The 19,049-nt window shown below is 40.1% G+C and overlaps 1 protein-coding gene across 5 annotated transcripts in view; it reads right to left on the bottom strand.

Annotated features, from left to right (window-relative positions):
* The window catches only part of UBQLN1 (ubiquilin 1), a 29,554-nt gene extending 10,505 nt beyond the window's left edge, over positions 1–19,049 (bottom strand). For 3 of the 5 annotated variants that reach the window (XM_051642843.1, XM_051642840.1, XM_051642841.1), the window contains exons 1-3: positions 18,831–19,048; positions 4,638–4,789; positions 510–625 (exon numbers count right to left, since the gene is read on the bottom strand). In XM_051642843.1, the coding sequence (XP_051498803.1) occupies positions 510–625; positions 4,638–4,789; positions 18,831–18,983 (421 nt within the window). In that variant the 5' untranslated portion in view covers positions 18,984–19,048. Of the gene's footprint in view, positions 1–509; positions 626–4,637; positions 4,790–18,830 lie in introns of all 5 variants that reach the window. The other 2 variants (XM_051642842.1, XM_051642837.1) reach the window with 2 other exon arrangements.

The following is a 19,049-nucleotide window of genomic DNA, read 5'->3' as shown; positions in this document are numbered from 1 at the left end:
TAAATCAAATACCCTACTCTGATTATGGGAACAGGTAGTCTTTTTAAGTCAATAGACTGTAGCCTACTTATTAATGAAAGAGAAGACTGACAATGCCAAGTTGTAAAATTAGCAGCAATTTTGTTACTTCTGTTCCAGATCTTGGCTTCATCTTACAGTTAAAAACTACATCAGTATTCTCCTCACAGCAATTCAGGTGCACTTTTCAGGAGCACACTGACACTGGAAGGAGCTCCTTTACCCATACTGCCAGAAAATAGAATCAGTGGCACTTTACTACTGATGGTGAAACAGTATGTCTGAAGTTCTGCATATAAAATTAAGGAAATAACTTTCCTCTGATAACTTACTGATCAGAAACCTTCTACAAGCAATTCCACAGGTATCTGTAATAAGTTTTTTTTGGGTGGTGTGCTTGTTTGTTTGTTTTTTTTTAAAGTTCTGTCTACATTAGAATAAAGCTTCACGGACAATTACCTGAATCCATGCTACCTAACAAATACTCTTACCCAAGCCAAAAGGGTTACTATTTGTTGAAGCTGGTGTTGAGGTACTACTGCTTGATGTTGATGTGGTAGCAGTACTCCCGGTGGTGTTTGCTTGTTGAGTTGGGTGGTCTTGTGATCTAAAAAATCAAGTTTAAAAGTTTAACAGGAAAATGTAAGTAATGCCATTAAATACAGGAGTAGTATCATACCAGAGAATCTTAAGTTACATTTTGATTCTTTCTCAAAAATCACACTATTATCTCTAGATGGCTTCCTGCAAACAAATCTCTCACACACCTGTTAAGTCAGTTTTTTTGAACAGTACTTTGAAATATTAAGACAATGGATGGACACCACTGCAGCCATTACCAGTTTCTCATCCTATCCCTGTGATGCCCACAAATTAATTGTTTCCTCTGTCCTTGCTTAAAGGATCTTTGCCTTATTCCAGTATAATCAAATACTACTGATTACATGCCTGGGGCTTAAAGAAATAAAGCATAGCAAGATTTAATGACAGATTTTTTTAAAAGACAAATATCAGAAACTTAATAACCTTCAAGAACAGAGTGAAAAGGTAACATATAAAAACTGAAAGCCAACATAACTTAGCACAGGCTGTAAAGACTGCCCAAGTCCTATATTCAACAGACTTTTGTACTGCTGAGGCACAAACACTGGTGCCTGCCATGTAGTAAAAGAGATCAATGAACTGAGCTTGTGTAAAGATAACCTTACCTCTAGTCAAAAGAAACCTGTATCAGCTTTCCCTGCTTGTTCCAACAATCAATCTCAAATGCCTGTATTTGCAGAACTACAGCCTAGAGTAACTTGCAGAAATGAAGAATTCAGACTTCGCCCTAAGATTCCAGGATTTGACAGTCCACTAAATTTCATACCTTATTTCATCTCAGAGTACCTTTTACGAAAACAAAGGCCAGAAAGAACAACAACAAAATCCTAGAAACAAAACCAACAAAAAAACCCACCCAAAAAAAAGCCTCACCAAAACAAAACAAAAACAAGCCACACACCTAAAAAAATTCCAAGCAAGCAAAGCAATCAAAACAACAAGCCAGAGAGATGCCTCTAGGCCAGAGGCTTTCCTGAGGTTTCTAAGAGTTCTCAGACTCCAGGTTAAACATCAGTCACCAAAACTAAAGACAGAAACCAAACAAATAATGAAAGCAAGCTCTTTCACCAAATCATCTAGCTTTTAAGCAGTCTCAATCTGCTGATATACCTTGCTGATTTGAGCTGTGTGCTTGTGTAAGCAGGTAAATATAACATGCCATACCAAGTCATGAAGATATAGGATGCCATGGAACCAAATTACCTCATTAAAGTTCTTACTAATGTTCTGGGTGTGAAGGAGGACAGATTAATTTGAATCCCCAAGATCTTTTAAAACCTTAATCCATTCACTTGGTTTTGCATAGTTTAATTTTAACTCCTTTCTTGCTTACTTTAAAGTCTATCAAAACACATACAGATTCTGTTGAACAAAAACCTGATCTAGAAGAAGTCTTCCAGACAGACAATAACAATCCAGGAATGGGAATACCTGGACACCTAGCTTTGACATAAACTGCCCTGACATAAGGCATCTGAGTGTAACTCTGGGCTCCTGAGAACAACAAGCGCTAATACTCAGTAACACTAACAGCAACTGCTAACTTTGAACACAAGACAACTATCATTAGCCAAGGAGCTCTAACTTCAGTGAGTCAGACGACAGACTTTATACTGACCACGGATCTTCTGCTAGAGATACTTGTTTTCCTTTGGTCTAGAGAACACAAATCTTTCCTTCGTAAGCAAAAGGAAATTAATAAGCATAAAACTCTATTTTGCTTTTTCTACTGAGAAACTATTTTTAGAAGCAACTGTACCTCTTCATGTAACAGACAAGAAGGTTTGTAAAGGAGGACAGAAAAGTATATGAGACTGAAACTTGCAGTTCATAGTGCTTCTGCAGAAACTGCAGACATATAACCTCAAGATAATGGTTTAAATGTCAAGTCGGTTGGCCCCAAGTCTTTGAGAGAGTGAAATTCCTGTAAAGTGCACATCATCTTTTATACCCACTTTGCCATTGGGTCCCCTCCTGTCACTTGTGAAAAAAAATTACAGGTGTTGACTTGGGAGTTTGTATTCAGAAATTCATTGTATCTTTACTGTTTTACTGCTAATTACTCACTGCATAGGCCAGGTTATAAAATGACATGGGAACCCTGTATCATTCTGGAAAATGTAGCACAGTAATACAATATTTTTTCAATAAGGATTGATTGGGATATATGAGGATTCCTAATTGAAGTTAAAAATCTAATTTTGTTCAAAGGGAAAAGGTTATCTTCAGATCTAGTTCTGGAAAAAGCTTTTGCTTATTCACATACGTGGCAGCAACAACAGCAGCAACATTCGACAGAAAAGCAAATGGCATGGCATGAAGTGGTTGGAAACTATTCAGTCTTGATACTTGTGGCTGAAAATCAGCATTTGCCAGGCCACAGCAGCTTGTTTGAAGTCTTGCCTTTTGGGTCAAGCATAAAAATGAAGTATTTTAGTAAGAAGAATATTAAGATGGTTCAGGACAACGTTATATTTTCTCAAAGATGATTTTGACTACATTGGAAATTCTCTTTAGCACGTGTTAGGTGCGTATGTTTAGTTCATTTGAGCAAAGCTAGTAGGTTAAAACACTTGCCTCATTTGAAGATAGAGTAGATACAAGCAAAGGGTCTGTAGTTTTTTGTTTGTACTTCCTTTCCTGAGACACGATTAAAACATTCTAGTGGTAATAACTATTCTAAAATAATTCACAAAAGGTGGGAGAGATGGGAGACATGGGTTGGAATGCTGATAGGACCTATGCAGGGAAACCTAAAACTCCCCAAAAGCCATAAATGTGCCATTGCACATGGGTGCTCCTTTGCTTAAAAAGTGCAAGAAGGTAGGAAAGACTGGCACTGGTATTTCAGTACAGTTAGTGAAGATCCAACTTATGAACCCTCTGAAGACTGTGCCAGGCAACAAGCATCCTGCTGTCATTACTTATGAAGCCTCTTCACCACACTCAAGACTGCAGGCAAAAAAAGCAGAAGTCAGGACAACAGCAGAATACTAGATGTATGGAGCACAAAACTGCAGTATTAGCTAATGCTGTATACAAGACTGGGATGACTGTCAGGCCTAAATCTCAGGCTGGGAAGAGAGAGATCTGCCAGAGCAAACAGAAGTGTTTTGACAGAGACACAACTCCAGAACAGACAAGATAGTCCTGCCAGGATGTGAAAACGGAATTCAAGACATCAGTTTCAACAAGTACCTACATTTAATGTTAATGCTGCTGATTTCAACCGGTGCCTAAATCTAATTACATCATTAATAGGCCTTTCTGACATGGTGAGGCCTGGAAAGTGAAAGTGTATTTCTTTTCTTTCCTGTGTTTCCTATCTTTCCTTCATAATATGACATTTTCGCACCAGAGGAATTCCCCACCACAAACAAAAAAGACTTAAGAAGAACAGATGTGAGAACTCTTTATTTCAGTCTAGAACAACAAACATGTTATTGACTAAGCAAGCTAGATTCAACCGAGGGTTATGTTTACCCTTCTCACTGGAAGGACTTTTTAGTTGAGCCTTTTCCTTCTGTGCACTTCACAGGAAGTAGTTTTCTCATTGTCATTTTAAAGTTGCCTAACCAAAACAAATAACATTTTAAAATCCAAGACTTCCAGTTCATCCAGATAAATTAGCTGCACTAAACCCGTTCTCTCAAAATTCCTTTCCTTGTTTTACCGGAACACTAGGATGTACTGCAAGTTTTCATGTGTGAAAAGAAAAGCTTCGCAACTTATCTATGGACAGTTAAGAGCTGATTATCTGAGAATTATGGAGCCAAAACAAAGCAAGCACTAAACCCAGACAGCTAAATAACAAAAAAGCAAGAGACTTTTATTTAGAAACATTAATCCAATTAAAATGCAAAACACACCAAAGAAAAGAGCACTGTAATTTCAGGCTGCACCAACAGGGACTAAATCTATTTAGTCAAATCTAGGCTTGCCCAAAAAACTGTTAAGAATTCAGAGTATTTTCAGTTCTTAGGGGTAAACAAAAGATCACTCATCATTATGGTTACCTGTTTTGTGTTTTGATAACCAGGTGAACAGTGAGTCCATCGTGAATTCCATGCTGAGTCAAAGTATCTTGATCTTTTAAAATCTTTCCAGCAAATATCAACACAAGTTGATCAGTGTGGGACTTGAAACGCTTAGAAATTTCTTCCTTGAACTAAACAAAAAAGTTAGTATTATACATTTGTGAAACCGAATACTTAACTGTAACTTTTAAATAATTTAAGGACAGGCTGCTTTGTTCATATTTAATGTATTATCCCATTTGCACTGTATCTTCTGCTTTACACAATCTAGAAATACTTTAATAAGTTTTCTAGACTTTTTATATCCATATGAAGACAGTTAATAAATTATTCCTTTTTCGTACAGATCACTATATATATAAGTAGCAGCAACAAAAATTTGGTTCCATGTAAAGACTACTGCAGCTTCAATCGGGCATGCATCTGTAACAATAAATAGGTACTAGTACATATACTACTTATATATACGCACACACAGTAAAGCATCTACATAATTACATACTAGTAAGCATACACTAATATATATACACACACGCACACACCACTGAAGCCACCCATTATTGAAAGACTGAGGATGCAATGTCACAAGTATGATAAATCTGTCTACACTTTTGGTGTAATCAAATAGAGAAGTATCCTCTCTTCTTAGAGATATTTTTGCTACCTTCCATGTATCAAAACTAGCATTCCTTTCCACATAGGCTAAGTTATCTCTCACACAGCTCTGCTTTCTCATTCAACATATGACATAGCTACATGATGTTGTTGATGGTTGATCATGTAAGACTTAATTGGAGACTAGGCTGTAGCAACATGATTAAATTCAGGATCCTTAGCGTGGAGAGGAAGGAGCAAAGCAAGCTCACTACCCTCAACTCTAAGAGAGCAGATTTTCATCTCTTCAGGGATCTGCTTGCAAGGGTACCATAGGACAAAGCCCTGAAGGAGAGACCAAGAAAGCTGGTCCATATTCAAGGATCACCCCCTTCATGCCTAGGAGCAATGAGTCCCAGCAAAGAGGAATGTTGGCAGGAGAGCCCGTATGGATGAGCAAGGAGCTCCTGGACACAGATGTAAAAACAAGGTATACAGAGAGTGGAAGCAGGGGTATCCTTGGGGGAGTACAGACAAGCTGTCAGAAAAGCAAGGGATCAGGTAAGGAAGGACAAGGCACCGAGAGAGTTGGACCTGGCCAGGGATGTTAAGGACAATGAGAAAAGCTTCTTCAGGTATGTCAGCAGAAAGACGAAAATGAAGGAAACTGTGGGCCTGCTTCAGAAGTAAAATAGAGACCTGGCCATTCAGGACATAGAGAAAGCTGAAGTATTCAATGACTACTTTGCCTCAGTCCTCACTGGCAACGGCTCTGGTCAAACCATCCCAGTTAAAGGCAAAAGCATGGACTATGAAAAGGAAGACCTCCCCGCTGTAGGAGAAGAGAAGGTTTGTGATCATCTGAAGGACTGAAGGTGCACAAGTCTATTGGACTTGATGGAATTCATCCACAGATCCTGAAGGAACTGGCCAATGAAGTTGCAAAGCCTCTGTCCATCATATTTGAAAAGTCGGGGCAGTCTGGAGAAACCCCCACTGACTGGAAAAGAGGAAACAAATCCCTTTTTCAAGATGAGAAAAAGGAAGACCCAGGGAACTACAGACTATATCCTCCTGAAGGCTCTGCTAAGGCACAAGGAAAGCAAAGGGGTGACTGGTGACAGCCAACATGGCTTCACCAAGGGCAAATCCTGCCTGCCTAATGTGCAATGGAGTAATAGCATCTGTGGACAAAGGAAGAGCAACTCACATAATCTACCTGGACCTGTGCAAAGCCTTCGACACTGTCCCGCTCAACATCCTGGTATCAAAACCAGTGGATGGACCACTCCCCGGGTAAGGAATTGGCTGGATGGTTGCACTCAAAGAGTGTTGATCAATGGCTCGATGTCCAGGTGGAGACCTGTGACAAGTGGTGCTCCCAAAGGGTCAGTACTGGCACCAGTGCTGTTTAACATACTTATCAGAGGCATGGACCGTGTCCTTGAGTGCATGCTCAGCAAGTTTGCCAATGACACCAAATTGTGTGGTGAAGTCAACACCCTGGAGGGAAGAGAGGCCATCCAGACGGATGTTGACAAGCTTGAGAGGTGGACTCATGCAAACCGCATGAGGTTCAACCAGGCCAAGTGAAAGGTTCTGCACCTAGGTCAGGGCAATCCCACGCACAAATACAGGCTGGGTGGAGAATGGATCGAAAACAGCCTGGAGGAGAAGGACTTGGGGATGATGGCGGACGAGAAGCTCAACATGAGCCAGAAATGTTCACTTGCAGCCCAGAAAGCCAGCTGTGTCCTGGGCTGCATCAAAAGAAGCATGGCCAGTAGGTCAAGGGAGATGATTCTCCCCCTTGACTCAGCTCTCTTAAGAACCCACCTGGAGTACTGTGTTCAGTTCTGGAGCCCCCAACACAAGGACATGGAGGTTGGAGCAAGTCTAGAGAAGGGCCACAAAGATGACCAGAGGGCTAGAGCACCTCTCCTATGGAGACAGGCTGGGAGAGTTGGGGCTGTTCAGCCTGGAGAAGAGAAGGCTCCAAAGAGACCTTACAGTGGTCTTCCAGCACCCGAAAGGGGCCTACAGGAAAGCTGGGAAAGGACTTTTTAAAAGGGCTTGTAGGGATAGCAGAAGGTGTAATGGATCAAAACTGGAACAGGGGAGATTTAGATTAGATATTAGGAAGAAATTCTTCAGTGTGAGGGTGGTGAGACATCTGCACAGGATGCACAGCATAGTTGTGGAAACCTCATCCCTGGAAGTGTTCAAGACCAGGTTGGATGGGGCTCTGAGCAAACTGGTCTAGTGGAAGGCTCCTGCAGGGGGGCTGGAACTAGAGGATCTTGAAGGTCCCTTCCAACTCAAACTAATGTCCCTCATGAAAACAACAAAACATGTTATATACCTTCTTGCATTCCTAGCCAATAGTAACCAGATTATGCTTTGACTGAGTTCTGACTGAGATCTATTATTCTCTACAAAAATGCTCACACCAAAAGCAAAAATCCATGAAGCTTAAAAGGAAGATAGACAAGAAAAATGCTAAGGAATTATTGTATTATAAGAAAGTCAGATAAATTTATTCTACAAGACTAGTCAGTTGCATTTTTAAAACAATACCATGCAGTTAGGAAGTCCTTCAGAAGTTCACCCTATTTAACATTTTAAAATTAAATTGACCATACTACTTTCAAAAACTTCCCAAACATCTTAAGCAATTCTCACTCCATATAGGAAAATAAAATATTTCAATTAATTACTAATAATTACATTTTACAACAGGTAGGACTAAAAAATTTAAATCTCCCTGCATTATGGTTAGAAAGTGTATAATTAGAAGAGTTTAAAGCACAGGAAGAGGCAAAAAAATTTTTTTTGAAGTTTTATAGACAGAGGTAAAAAGCCTTTGTGTTTGGGTAGGAGGTTGCCCTTGGCTAGTTAAAAAGTCTACACACAGAGCTAATTCAAGCTCTTGAGGAAAAAACTTTTAAATCAACATTTATATTGGCAGTATTTAGACTTGCAAGTATTCCAGAAAGTCACTCAGTCCATTCCTCCCCAAAGTGGTTAACTTCCCTGAATTATTCCTGATATGTTTATACAGTGTGTTCTTTAAGGTCTCCAGTGACTTTCTTCCAAAATCTATTCCAGTGTCTCAATATCCTGTTACTTCGCTGACCTGCCCACAACAGACAATGCAAACAGATAGGTGTTCTCCTTAGAATAAAGGGTTGCAGTAGGGCTAATTTTTCCTTGAGGGTTGTTTTCTACTCCAATCATTCCCACCTCTTTTTGGATTTTCAAAACCAATTACATCTTGTAAGTGTGTGGGCTCAAAATTGGACAAGATATTCCACACCAGTTCTTATCTATATTTAGTGGAACAACAGGATAAACAACCCCACATCCTGCAAGCTATATTCCTATTTACAAGAAAAAGTAAGAAATCCATGTGGGAAAAGATTCATGTAACAGTGTTGACTCATTTAACAACTATAAACTCCAGAACCTTCCCTGCAGAGCAACTGTTCAGACAGTTGCTTCCTATTTTGCATTCTTCTGGTTAATTATTCCTCATATGCATTCCAAAGTAACAAAAAACCTGCAGAAATACTCACAATTTGGTACAAAGATAATGCATAAGAATAAACGATTATCGTACTGTGCCAAATGAAAGAGTAGTCACTTACCGGAACTCATGTATCATTATATTTTCCAAAATACATTATGACAGTGTGATCGACAACTTAATTCTCATTAGAAGGCTCATGCTATCTGTAGTATAAGCAATATTCATTGAATCACAGAATATCTCAAGTTGGAAGGGACCCATAAAGATCATCAAGTCCAAATCACTGCTCCTCACAGGACTACCTAAAATAAATCATATCACTCATATCTTAAACCAAGCCCTGTCACACATTTCTAGACCACAAGGTTAAGGAAGCAGAACATCATTTATAGAACATAACCAAACACTACCTAATATTACTAGTCTATAAGCCTCAAAGGCTATGCACTTCCTTCTCCCTACTTGCATTTAATGCTATTCAGATGATCTGGAAAAACAATACCAAAGTAAGACATGAATGCAACTGCCAATGCATCAGGACCCCCAAAACAACCTCTACATGCATCATCTAAAATGCACAACAGATCTCTTTACAGCCACAGTAATAAAACTGTCAAGAATACTGAGCCAATTTTGGATAACAGGAATTTTTACATTAAAAAAACAAGACGCCAAACAAGAGTGAGGTCTCTTCATCAGCTTCACTTGTGTTCAGCACAACCTTGTGACTTCTGAAACGACATGGTATAAGCAGGACCAAGCCCTCTGGTTTTGACTCTTCGCTCACAGAAGACTACCACACAAAACCTAGGTTAACATGCAAGACATTTTGCAAATGAGTCTGCAGACTAGTGTCAACAGTCAATTATAACATCATTAACAGATCAGGTCTGCAATTTTTGTGCTGAGGCGGGGGAAGCAAATTGTCTATCCATTTGTAGAACAGAAGGTCAAAAACATTTTAAATACATCTGAGCTGTCAGCATCTAGTATGTTTCTTCTGAGGAAAAAAAAATTAAAAATCAAAAGTTGAATAATCCAGTCTTCAGCATCACATGATCTCTGCCAATATTGGAGGATTATGAGCCTTTGGTCAGAGTTTGGCACCAGTCACTCCTGTCTGCATCGTGAAATGCAGTCAAGGAGGGCGGAAGATCTGTGACCCTCTGCCATCCTCTTGGGCAAACACCTATCTTCAGCATTCCTAGTTGCTCAGTGTTAAGGATAACTAAACTGCAAGACCATTCTCCCAGAGTAAACAGAAAAATCCAGACGTTTCTTTAAATTCAGGCAGTAAAAGAACAAGAAAAATGACTGGCAATTGCTTTCTTACTCCCACAGACCTCATTTATGTAGTTTTCATAGGACTTCTCACCACTCTTACTGGCAGCAAATAATTTGAGGAATAAGGTGCTACAGCATCATGGTAATGAAAAACAGCGTGAACAATGAAGAAAACCATAAACGTCAATCTAGCATGTATCACCTCAAAGCCTCAAATTAAACATAACCTATCAACAGCAATGGGAATAAAGGAAATCAGATTATTACAGAAATTCATATACATTTAGACAGTTGTAAGAAAATAAACGTTGGAACTGTTTAAATCTTCACTTTGTAAAACTGAACTTATAAATAGGACATCACAGAATGTTAGGGATTGGAAGGGACCTCTGAAGATCATAGAGTCCAACCCCCCTGCCAGAACAGGAACAAAAACTAGGGCAGATCACTCAGACAGGCATCCAGACAGGTCTTTAAAGTCTCCAGAGAAGAAGACTCCACAGCCTCTCTGGGCAGCCTGTTCATTACAGTTAAAATACTTTGTCACCTGTTAGGAGCATTTCTGTCCAGTGCTCCTACTGCACCAACTCTTCCTTTTTATCAACATGGAGTACAAGCAGTAGTTGCTTTACTGTTGTAAAACAGAGGTTTTACTTCATAGTAATAATACTAGACATTGTGATATCACAAAGGTATTATATCTAAGCATCAAGAAGGACCTGAAGTTGTAAAAACAAAGAATATTCCACCATACCCAACACCTAGCATATTCACACAAACTAGTCCACTGTATTCCCTCTAGTAACTCAATACAATACCTAAAATGTAAAATTATGTCAATTCTATACATTATTATTAGACAAATCAGTGGAGAGAAACAGTGTGAATCAGACTGAAACACATGACTAGCATTTAGATCGAGCTCAGGTTTCTGGAGGGAGAAAAGGAGAAAGCATTCTTAACCAGAGTGAAGTAATTCAAGCAGGCCAACTTGTAGATCTGACATTAATTACAGCAAATCTGAAGCTAGTTTCATTGAAGCACCTTGCCCACGTTACCATTTTACCTCAAGGTAACTAATTTCTATCAACCTTTTTTGTTTTTGAAGGAAAGGAACAGTGTCATTTTTCCACATTGAGAACACCCACATTTTTTTAGCAGCACACCAGCACTTTTTGTTTACACTTTTAATTTCCATGCCAAATGTCCTTATAACTACACAACTTAAAAAACTCAGCCTGATGCTCTGCTAACACAGCTCTGCTTTACCTCCCACTCCCCCATGTTAACACACACCAAAAAAAGGCTCCACAAAGCCAATTATGACTTCTGTTACACCTGCTCAACTTGACTGCCTTTGAAGGTTTCTGCAAGGTATGGGTGGACACCACAGTGTTGATGTCCAATACTGAACAAATGCATACTCATACCTGAGCTAAACTAAACATTCTGTCACTGAACAAAGCAAATGTCTGAATACACATGAAGTAGAACAGCTGACTAAAACAGACACCTTCTTGCACTCTCATTATGCAGAGCAGATCCATACTTTAAACATTAACTTATTAACATGTGACCATCTGACAGGCCTGGTAAAAAGTTATTCCAGGCAAAGTAAAAATCTTAACATGCAAACTGTCCTTTGATATTTTACCACTGTATAATGATTCAAAAGCTTTTGCTGACTCATTCTATGACAACAAAAACAGCAACTGTACTAATATCACTATCCATTCATGTGACAAGAATAAAATAAATTCTTTAAACCTTACCTTAATAAGACACATTTTAAAAATTAAAATACAGTAACAGTCTGAAAGAGGCCTCAGGGAATTAACATCCAATTCCCACTGAAAAGAAAACAGAAAACAGGCCCCTAAAAACTGCAACTGCTTTGAAAATACTAATCTACAACTTCATCTAGACAATGAAAAAGCAAAGTCACTGACTCTCCCCACACCAGACTCTGTCTGAACACAGTAGTGGATGCCATGGAAGCAAAGGTTTGTATCTAGAGGGTGGAACTGCAGTTTATATTCCCAGCAGTCTCTCAAATAGTTCTACTGCAAAGTAGCATTTTCAAATCACATTAACTTGTCCAGCACTGCTGTTTCAAAACACATCCACGATAATTTAAACTTTCAACTGCCATTCCTCGTAGCTTACACAGTTAAACATAATAGCTGGACTGTAGTCTTTCTTAAACCCACATCCTGCGTTTTCTAATACAGGCTAACCTTGATGAGCTCCAGCTTTCTTTTATACAATAGAACTACAGGTCTTCTTGACCCTACAAATAAGAAACCAAACACCCATGGCAACACAGCCACCAACAGTTGTAGCCTCCATTCCTGATGAACTATAACTGGAAAACTTATGACTGTGGATTATAGTGAGTCAGTGAAATCAGGGTTTCATTGCACAATTCTTGGACTCTATACAGGAAGCGGGACTAGAATTTGTGGTTTCAAGCAGGAAAGCACTTTTGGCCCACCGCCCACTGTTTGCAGCAGATGACATGTAGCTAGCAAGCAGACCCGAAACTGGGCTTCTACATAAGCCTATTTTGTCTTTTATGACTTGATGAAATTACTGTCTTCCTGTGCTTTTGCCCGTGGTGCATGTTAGCTTCACAACCAAATTACCAGAAACAAATCAAACTCACAAAAAACCTCATCTCAAGAAACAAACTCAAGACTCTCAATGAGCTTACAAGGCTAGTAGCCCAGGAAAGAAAAACTGCAGTACTGCAACCTAGTGGAGAAGGCTCAAGATTCCTGTTCTAGCCAGTTTTATCCCTTCCAGGCACCCTTCAGCAATCCATTCCACTACCCCATGCTTTAACTTAAAAGAAATGGCAAGCAGTACTTCCCTTCCCGATAAAAGCACTTTGCAATCTACTGGTGGAAAGAGTTGTAGCTACAACAGAACTAGTCTGTTCTCTAGTAAGTCACTGAGACTCGGAAAGGGCAGAAAAGGTTTATGTGTAAAATGGGATTCCTAGAGTAGAGCTCTTTTTTTGAGATTCTACCCTAGACTTCCATTTTCATGAGACAGCGTAAGGTATTTTATCCTTCAACTTACTTGAGAGAAGCTGGGGCAACAACCACTTCTCCTGAGGAAACACTGAGATGTGAATTACTGCCAATAGAAGAATTCTCTCTCATTAGACCTTGTAGGTAAGCATCTTTAAACTGTCTGACTTTAACAAGTGTTAAACTTAAGGTGACACAATATAATAATGACTGGATTACAGACATAATGGCTAACATCCTCTTTAAACTGTCTGTGGTAGGAACTATTAACCCCATCAACAAAAAGAAATCTATCCAAAAGCATTTTTCTCCATGTCACCCTGTGATTCCCAGTTTTTCAGATTTTGACTTAACCTTACTCCCAATGACCATTCTTATATAGCCAAGGTTTACAGTCACTAGATTGAGAAGCTGGCTGGGCTCTGAAATAAATGTATAGAATATCTTGCCAAGACACCTCTAGCACAGCTGTTAATTCATTAGGGTTTTCTCTGCTGTTGGCAATTTTAACAGTATGCATGATGATCTTTGAAAATTCCATGACCCACAACTGCAGGTAAGGGATGCCAGCAGAACAAATCCACAGGCAAGAAGGTGGGTCCTATATGACATGGATAAAGTTTAAAAAGAGTAAAAAAAATCAAATATCAACATGAAACTGTTCCTTTACAGAGAAGTATCTCCACACAAGACCTTTGACAGTATTGTTTAAATATGTATTGTTATTTCACTATATCTGCCTGTCATTGATGAGTAAACATTTGCTAAGTACTGTGGTTATATAACCGATACTTTGAGTTACATCTAACCAAGCCAACTGTTGGGAAATATAACTTACTCTAAAGGTTTTATTCTAATAAGAAAAAAAAAGCTTAAGAAACATGGCTAAGCCTGTATCGCAAGGCAGACCCCACAAAGAATCACACTTTCAATACACTAAGACACCAGACCATGAAAAACCTAATGTTAAACAATTCACATATTCAAGTGACGAGTGCCAACAAAAAGCTAAATCATAATTCTGGAAAAAGAGCAACAAACTGGACTCCATTATATAGTTTTAAATGCTTTTGTTTGTAGCATTTCAGTAATCTTTGGACTACAAAAAAAACACTATGAAAGAACTGGATTAAGTTAAAAAAAAATGAAGTTAAACTGCTCTTATGAGGTAAAACATTAAAACACTAAAAGTGTAAGCAAGACTAGAAAGATGCTGCTGTACCAAATCACCCAATGTTCTCCTTAACATTTACAACTGTGTGATCTTCATTATCAGAACTTAACTACTCTGGGATTCTGAGAACTTAAAAGATTCAACTATTAACTGTACACAAGTTGTAGTCAGAGAACTTAACTTTAAGACTTCCACTTGACAATAAGCAGAGTCGCAACACAATATATATATTTACACGTATAATTCAGGTCAGGTTTTTTATAACAGTGTAGTTTAGAAAGCACAGTATTTGTGTTCACCTAGCTTTAAAAACTTACCACAAGCTGTTAAGTATGCTATTACTGAAAACTACTCCACATTCAAGAAAAATTCCATAAAAAAGCCAGAATTAAATAACAATTGAAAAAAAATCAAATTAAATAAATCTGCTTTATGTGGAACTAAATACAACTTTGTTAACTTTTCTGGATGGATGTTACTATGAAATTTTCAGATAATTACAGGTTTGACAATAATTCTCTGCAAAATTCTGAAATTATTCATGCACATTTGCTGTATCCACTCTTTGTTGGCCTAACAGTTAAAAATACACAGCGAGGCATGTTGTTCAGCTTCAGAGTTGTAATGTTTGTGGAATTCATACCTTGGCATCTTGCAGTCTGCATGCACATTGGCAGACAGAAAATCTGAACTTCCAACACTGGGCATTACAAGAAGCACACCATGACACCTCAGCAAAATTCCCTTATGGTGTTACCAGTCTAAACTATGAAAGTGAAACTGGTTTGCAACGTAACTAGTTCCAACATCTTACCACTTTTAAAATTCAGGTCATTCCCTAAGACATTAAGACTTGTGTTGTCCATAATATGAGCACTCGTAGCATACAACAATTGTTAAATCAACTCTGCTAAGCAAGCAATTGCAAAGATTTTATTGCCATGAACTCAGAAAATAAACCAAAGGGAAAATAAAAAAAAGAAAAGACAGAAGACAAACAGTTATACTGAGCTAGTGTCAGCAGTGCCAGGGTCAGCTAAAGTCAGCAGACTTATGGGCATTCATCTATCCCTACCATGTATCCATGAAGTCTGTGCACAGAGCAAGATGAGCATCATAGCCAGTCAAGAAAGAAAGCATTTGGTCCTAATATTGAGCCAAACTGTGCTCAGCACAATCAAACAGGTTCCACAGAAAAAAAGATAGATGGGTGGCACTTGCAATTAAATTACCTTCCAGAGCAGCTATGTATTTGAAGGTTATTTTCTATTCCAACCTTCGTACTTGCTGTCTTAGCTGTACAACACCAGATCAGCAATAACAAATGCTATGTTGCTGAAGTCTTCCAACATACAGAAGGCTGGCCTTGATTACCCAAAACATTTCCCTAAAAATCTACATTTTTGTTGTGCCTGTATTCTGAAATGACTGCAGCTCACCAAGCCATAGATCAGCTATAGAAATATAAAACTGAATGGGTTTTATTTTGCTGTAAGAATTTAGAGTTGTTTGGGTTTCTTTCAAACTGCAAATAAGGCAGGCATTCCTGACCCACCTAGGCCAATAGAAGAAACCACTTGTTGATCCCAGATACATTTGAACAGATGTTCAATTTGTTTCTCATTTGAGACTAATTTATTTTCAAGGCTAGCTCTATACATCTCATCAACTGCTGATGCTTACTATTAACAACAGTTCACTTTTCCAGTTCAAGAGAAACAGCTGATGCCAGTCACACAAGGACAGCGTTTTTCAGTTTTTAAGCACCAGCTATGAGACAGTATGGGACTCCAATCAGTCAACCCACAGGGGCAATCTTACTTCACAAGAATCAAGAGACAACTGCAGATATAATAACGGCAGCTCCAAGAGACACAACATCCAGGATTTAAGATAACTGTGGACAACTAAGACATTTTAAGCAGTGCATTTTATTAATTACTTAAACTTGTATGGCTGCTGTCAGTAAAAATTCATAATCTTGCTAGGCTGTGTAACTATTTCTTTTTTTAAAAAACAATTCCTTATTTGAAAACCTAGCAATCCCACTGGCATTCACTTTTGAAACAATTTTGTTAAAGCCATATATATTACAAAATTGACATCTGTCACCATTTGACTCAGGTTCGACAACAATGCTCTCGATCCCCTCCCCTTTCCACCCAGGTAGGGAAGGAGAGAGAGAAAGAGAGAGACTTGGCTGGACTGAAAACTGAACTACACAGCTTTAATTAAACACTGACGATATAAGAAAATATATACAATTACATACAAATATGTTCAGGTATGTGCAAAAGCCTCTCACCTCCCCCCACCCCCAGCAACTCCCACAGCATCTCCTGAGCTGGAAACAGTCCCGAAAAATCCCAGAGCTGCTGCTGGAGAAAGCACAGAGTCATGAGGGTCAGGAGAGCTCGAGCCTGGGGGTCGACAGTGATGGATGGACGGAGTCCTCCCCAGATGCCGGCCATGGAGGGAAGAGAAGGGAAGAAGAAGCAGGAAGGAAGTTGTCTTCTGTGATCTCTGACCTTCCTCTGAGCTTACGTAGATACATGGAATGGAACATCTCTGGCCAGTTTTGCTGTCTGTCTAACCCAGCTGCCTACAGGAGGGTCACAGATCTCCCGGTAGTGTCTGAGCCGGCAGAGTGAAGGTGTGACCTTGAAGCCCCAGCAGTTAGAAAAACATTCCACTGTTATCAATCTTAGTTGAACACTCTGGTGCTAGTTAAAAGAAAGCTTACCGAATGAAAAAAAAAAACAGTAAAAGGAAAATTAGCTTCATCCTGGCTCAAACCAGGACAACATCTTATGTAAATCAGTTTATATTTCCTGAAGAACCCAAATGAATGGCAGACTGCTTTTCAGGACAATTGCAATCCTCACGTTAGATCCAGCCTACGAATCTCTCTTTTAAAAATAAAAAAATAACCCAAACCTGCAAAGACTTTTACAGAAACTGCATTGACACTGCTCAATACATGGAGACCAGAAAAATCACAAGTGCCTCTTTCAGACTGAGATTGCTAGGAAAGCAGTGGACAACATTAAAAAGCAAACACAGTCATTTTACCTTTGGGAGAAAAGCCTAGATTAAGCTTGCATATAATACTGCAGCTGCCAAAAGACCAGTGAGGACAACAGAGCAGTCTCACTCATCTGGCAACTGGAGAGAAGATCTCAATGAAACTTATGTATGGGATACTCATAAGCGAAATGCTCCCATAAAAAAAAAATCTGTATTCAAAACAGACCCAGGGGTAGAAACTTTAAAGAAATAGTAGCATTTTGTCTCTTCACAGCAGCAAGGGGGAGCAGGAGTCTGACATACTAGTTAAGGTGCTGGCACTAGATTTTAAACTTAACGCCTTTAATTCATCTTTAGTACCTCCCTCTGATAACCACACGGTCTTTTAGTTGATCCATAAGGAACTATTTCAAGTTCTGTGACACCAGTCAGACACACAGGCTCTCACATATGTATCCTTTTTTTGTTGAGGTCTGCAGTTACCAACCCAATCAAAAAAATCTGAAGTCAAAGTGAGTTGCCTCATTCAGAGACATTTCAGTGAGAATTTCAGATAAATTCTATGGAAAATAATGTAAGCTCCCAAACTCCTTCAGGGAACTTCTCCTTCTAGAGTATTTTAACACAGCAATATCTACTTTCTTCACAAGCAAGACACTAGCTTTACAGACTCTCTACCTTACACCTTTTCTATGATTTATAGCTTTCTAATCTAAACAAATTAAGTTCTAGCCAATACTTGCATGGAAAACCTCCAAGGAAAACCAAAGAGTTGACAGAAATAGTGTTGATGATTCAGGTATCACTGCTTCTGTAGAGTCCAAGGCACCAAGGGGCACAAATTTTCTCAAGAATGCAAAAGAGGTTCTAATAATTCACACTACTGCCATGCTAAGTACTGTATCAATAAGTAACACACTTAAGTACAGCAGAAGGTGTGCTTAATTTGTACTGAAGATTTTGCAAGAACAGCCAAAGTACGTAACTCCCCTAAAATGAAAACAACTTCTGGGTGTTTTTAAGATGGTTTTAGACCAAGACAACCACTGGCAACGCAGCCCTGCGACACCAAGTGACTGCGTATGTTTTCTATAGTCATGCTAGCTAGCTAGCCAGCCAGCCAGCCTCCTACGTGCAGGCTGACTCAGCTCCAACAGATAACTCACGGTTAGAACGCGAGCTGCACGCACTTCCCGAGCCGGCTAGCAGCACTGCAAAACGGAGGGGAGAAACTGAGGCAGAGACGAAGCGGGAGGTAACTCCGCTACCGCCACTCGCCTCAGACAGCCCAAGTCCTCTCCGGAGCCAGGATAGGCCCTGATACTCGCCCAAGAGCGCCCAGAGCAGCCCGGGCAAGCAGGAGCTGCTTTGTCACCGGGAAGGGCCCTCGCCCTGCGGCGCCGGCGGCGGAAACCACAGGCCCGGGCTCCTCTTCCGGGCAGCGCCGCGCCCGGTGCCGCGCCCTGACCTGGGCTCGGCGCCTCCCGCCAGGCCCCGCTCCGCTGCCCGCCAGCCCCTCGGCCCCTCACCTGCCGAACGCTGCTGCCTTCGGAGACGGCGAACTCCTCCTTCTCTTTGGGAGTCTTCACCGTGACTTTGATGATGCGCGGCTCGGCGGAGCCCCGGCTGGGGGAGCCCGGGGGGCTGGGCGGCCCCGCGGGACCCTCCGCGCCCTCCGACATCCCGGGGCGGGGGAGCAGCGACCGCCCCGCCCGCAACGGCGCCCGGAAACAGCCCGGCGCGGCGGC

Source organism: Apus apus, chromosome Z (assembly GCF_020740795.1).
Source record: "Apus apus isolate bApuApu2 chromosome Z, bApuApu2.pri.cur, whole genome shotgun sequence".
In the NCBI taxonomy this organism is placed as follows: Eukaryota; Metazoa; Chordata; class Aves; order Apodiformes; family Apodidae; genus Apus; species Apus apus.
Note: the sequence above shows the minus strand (reverse complement) of the source record. Positions and strands in the feature narration are given on the sequence as shown.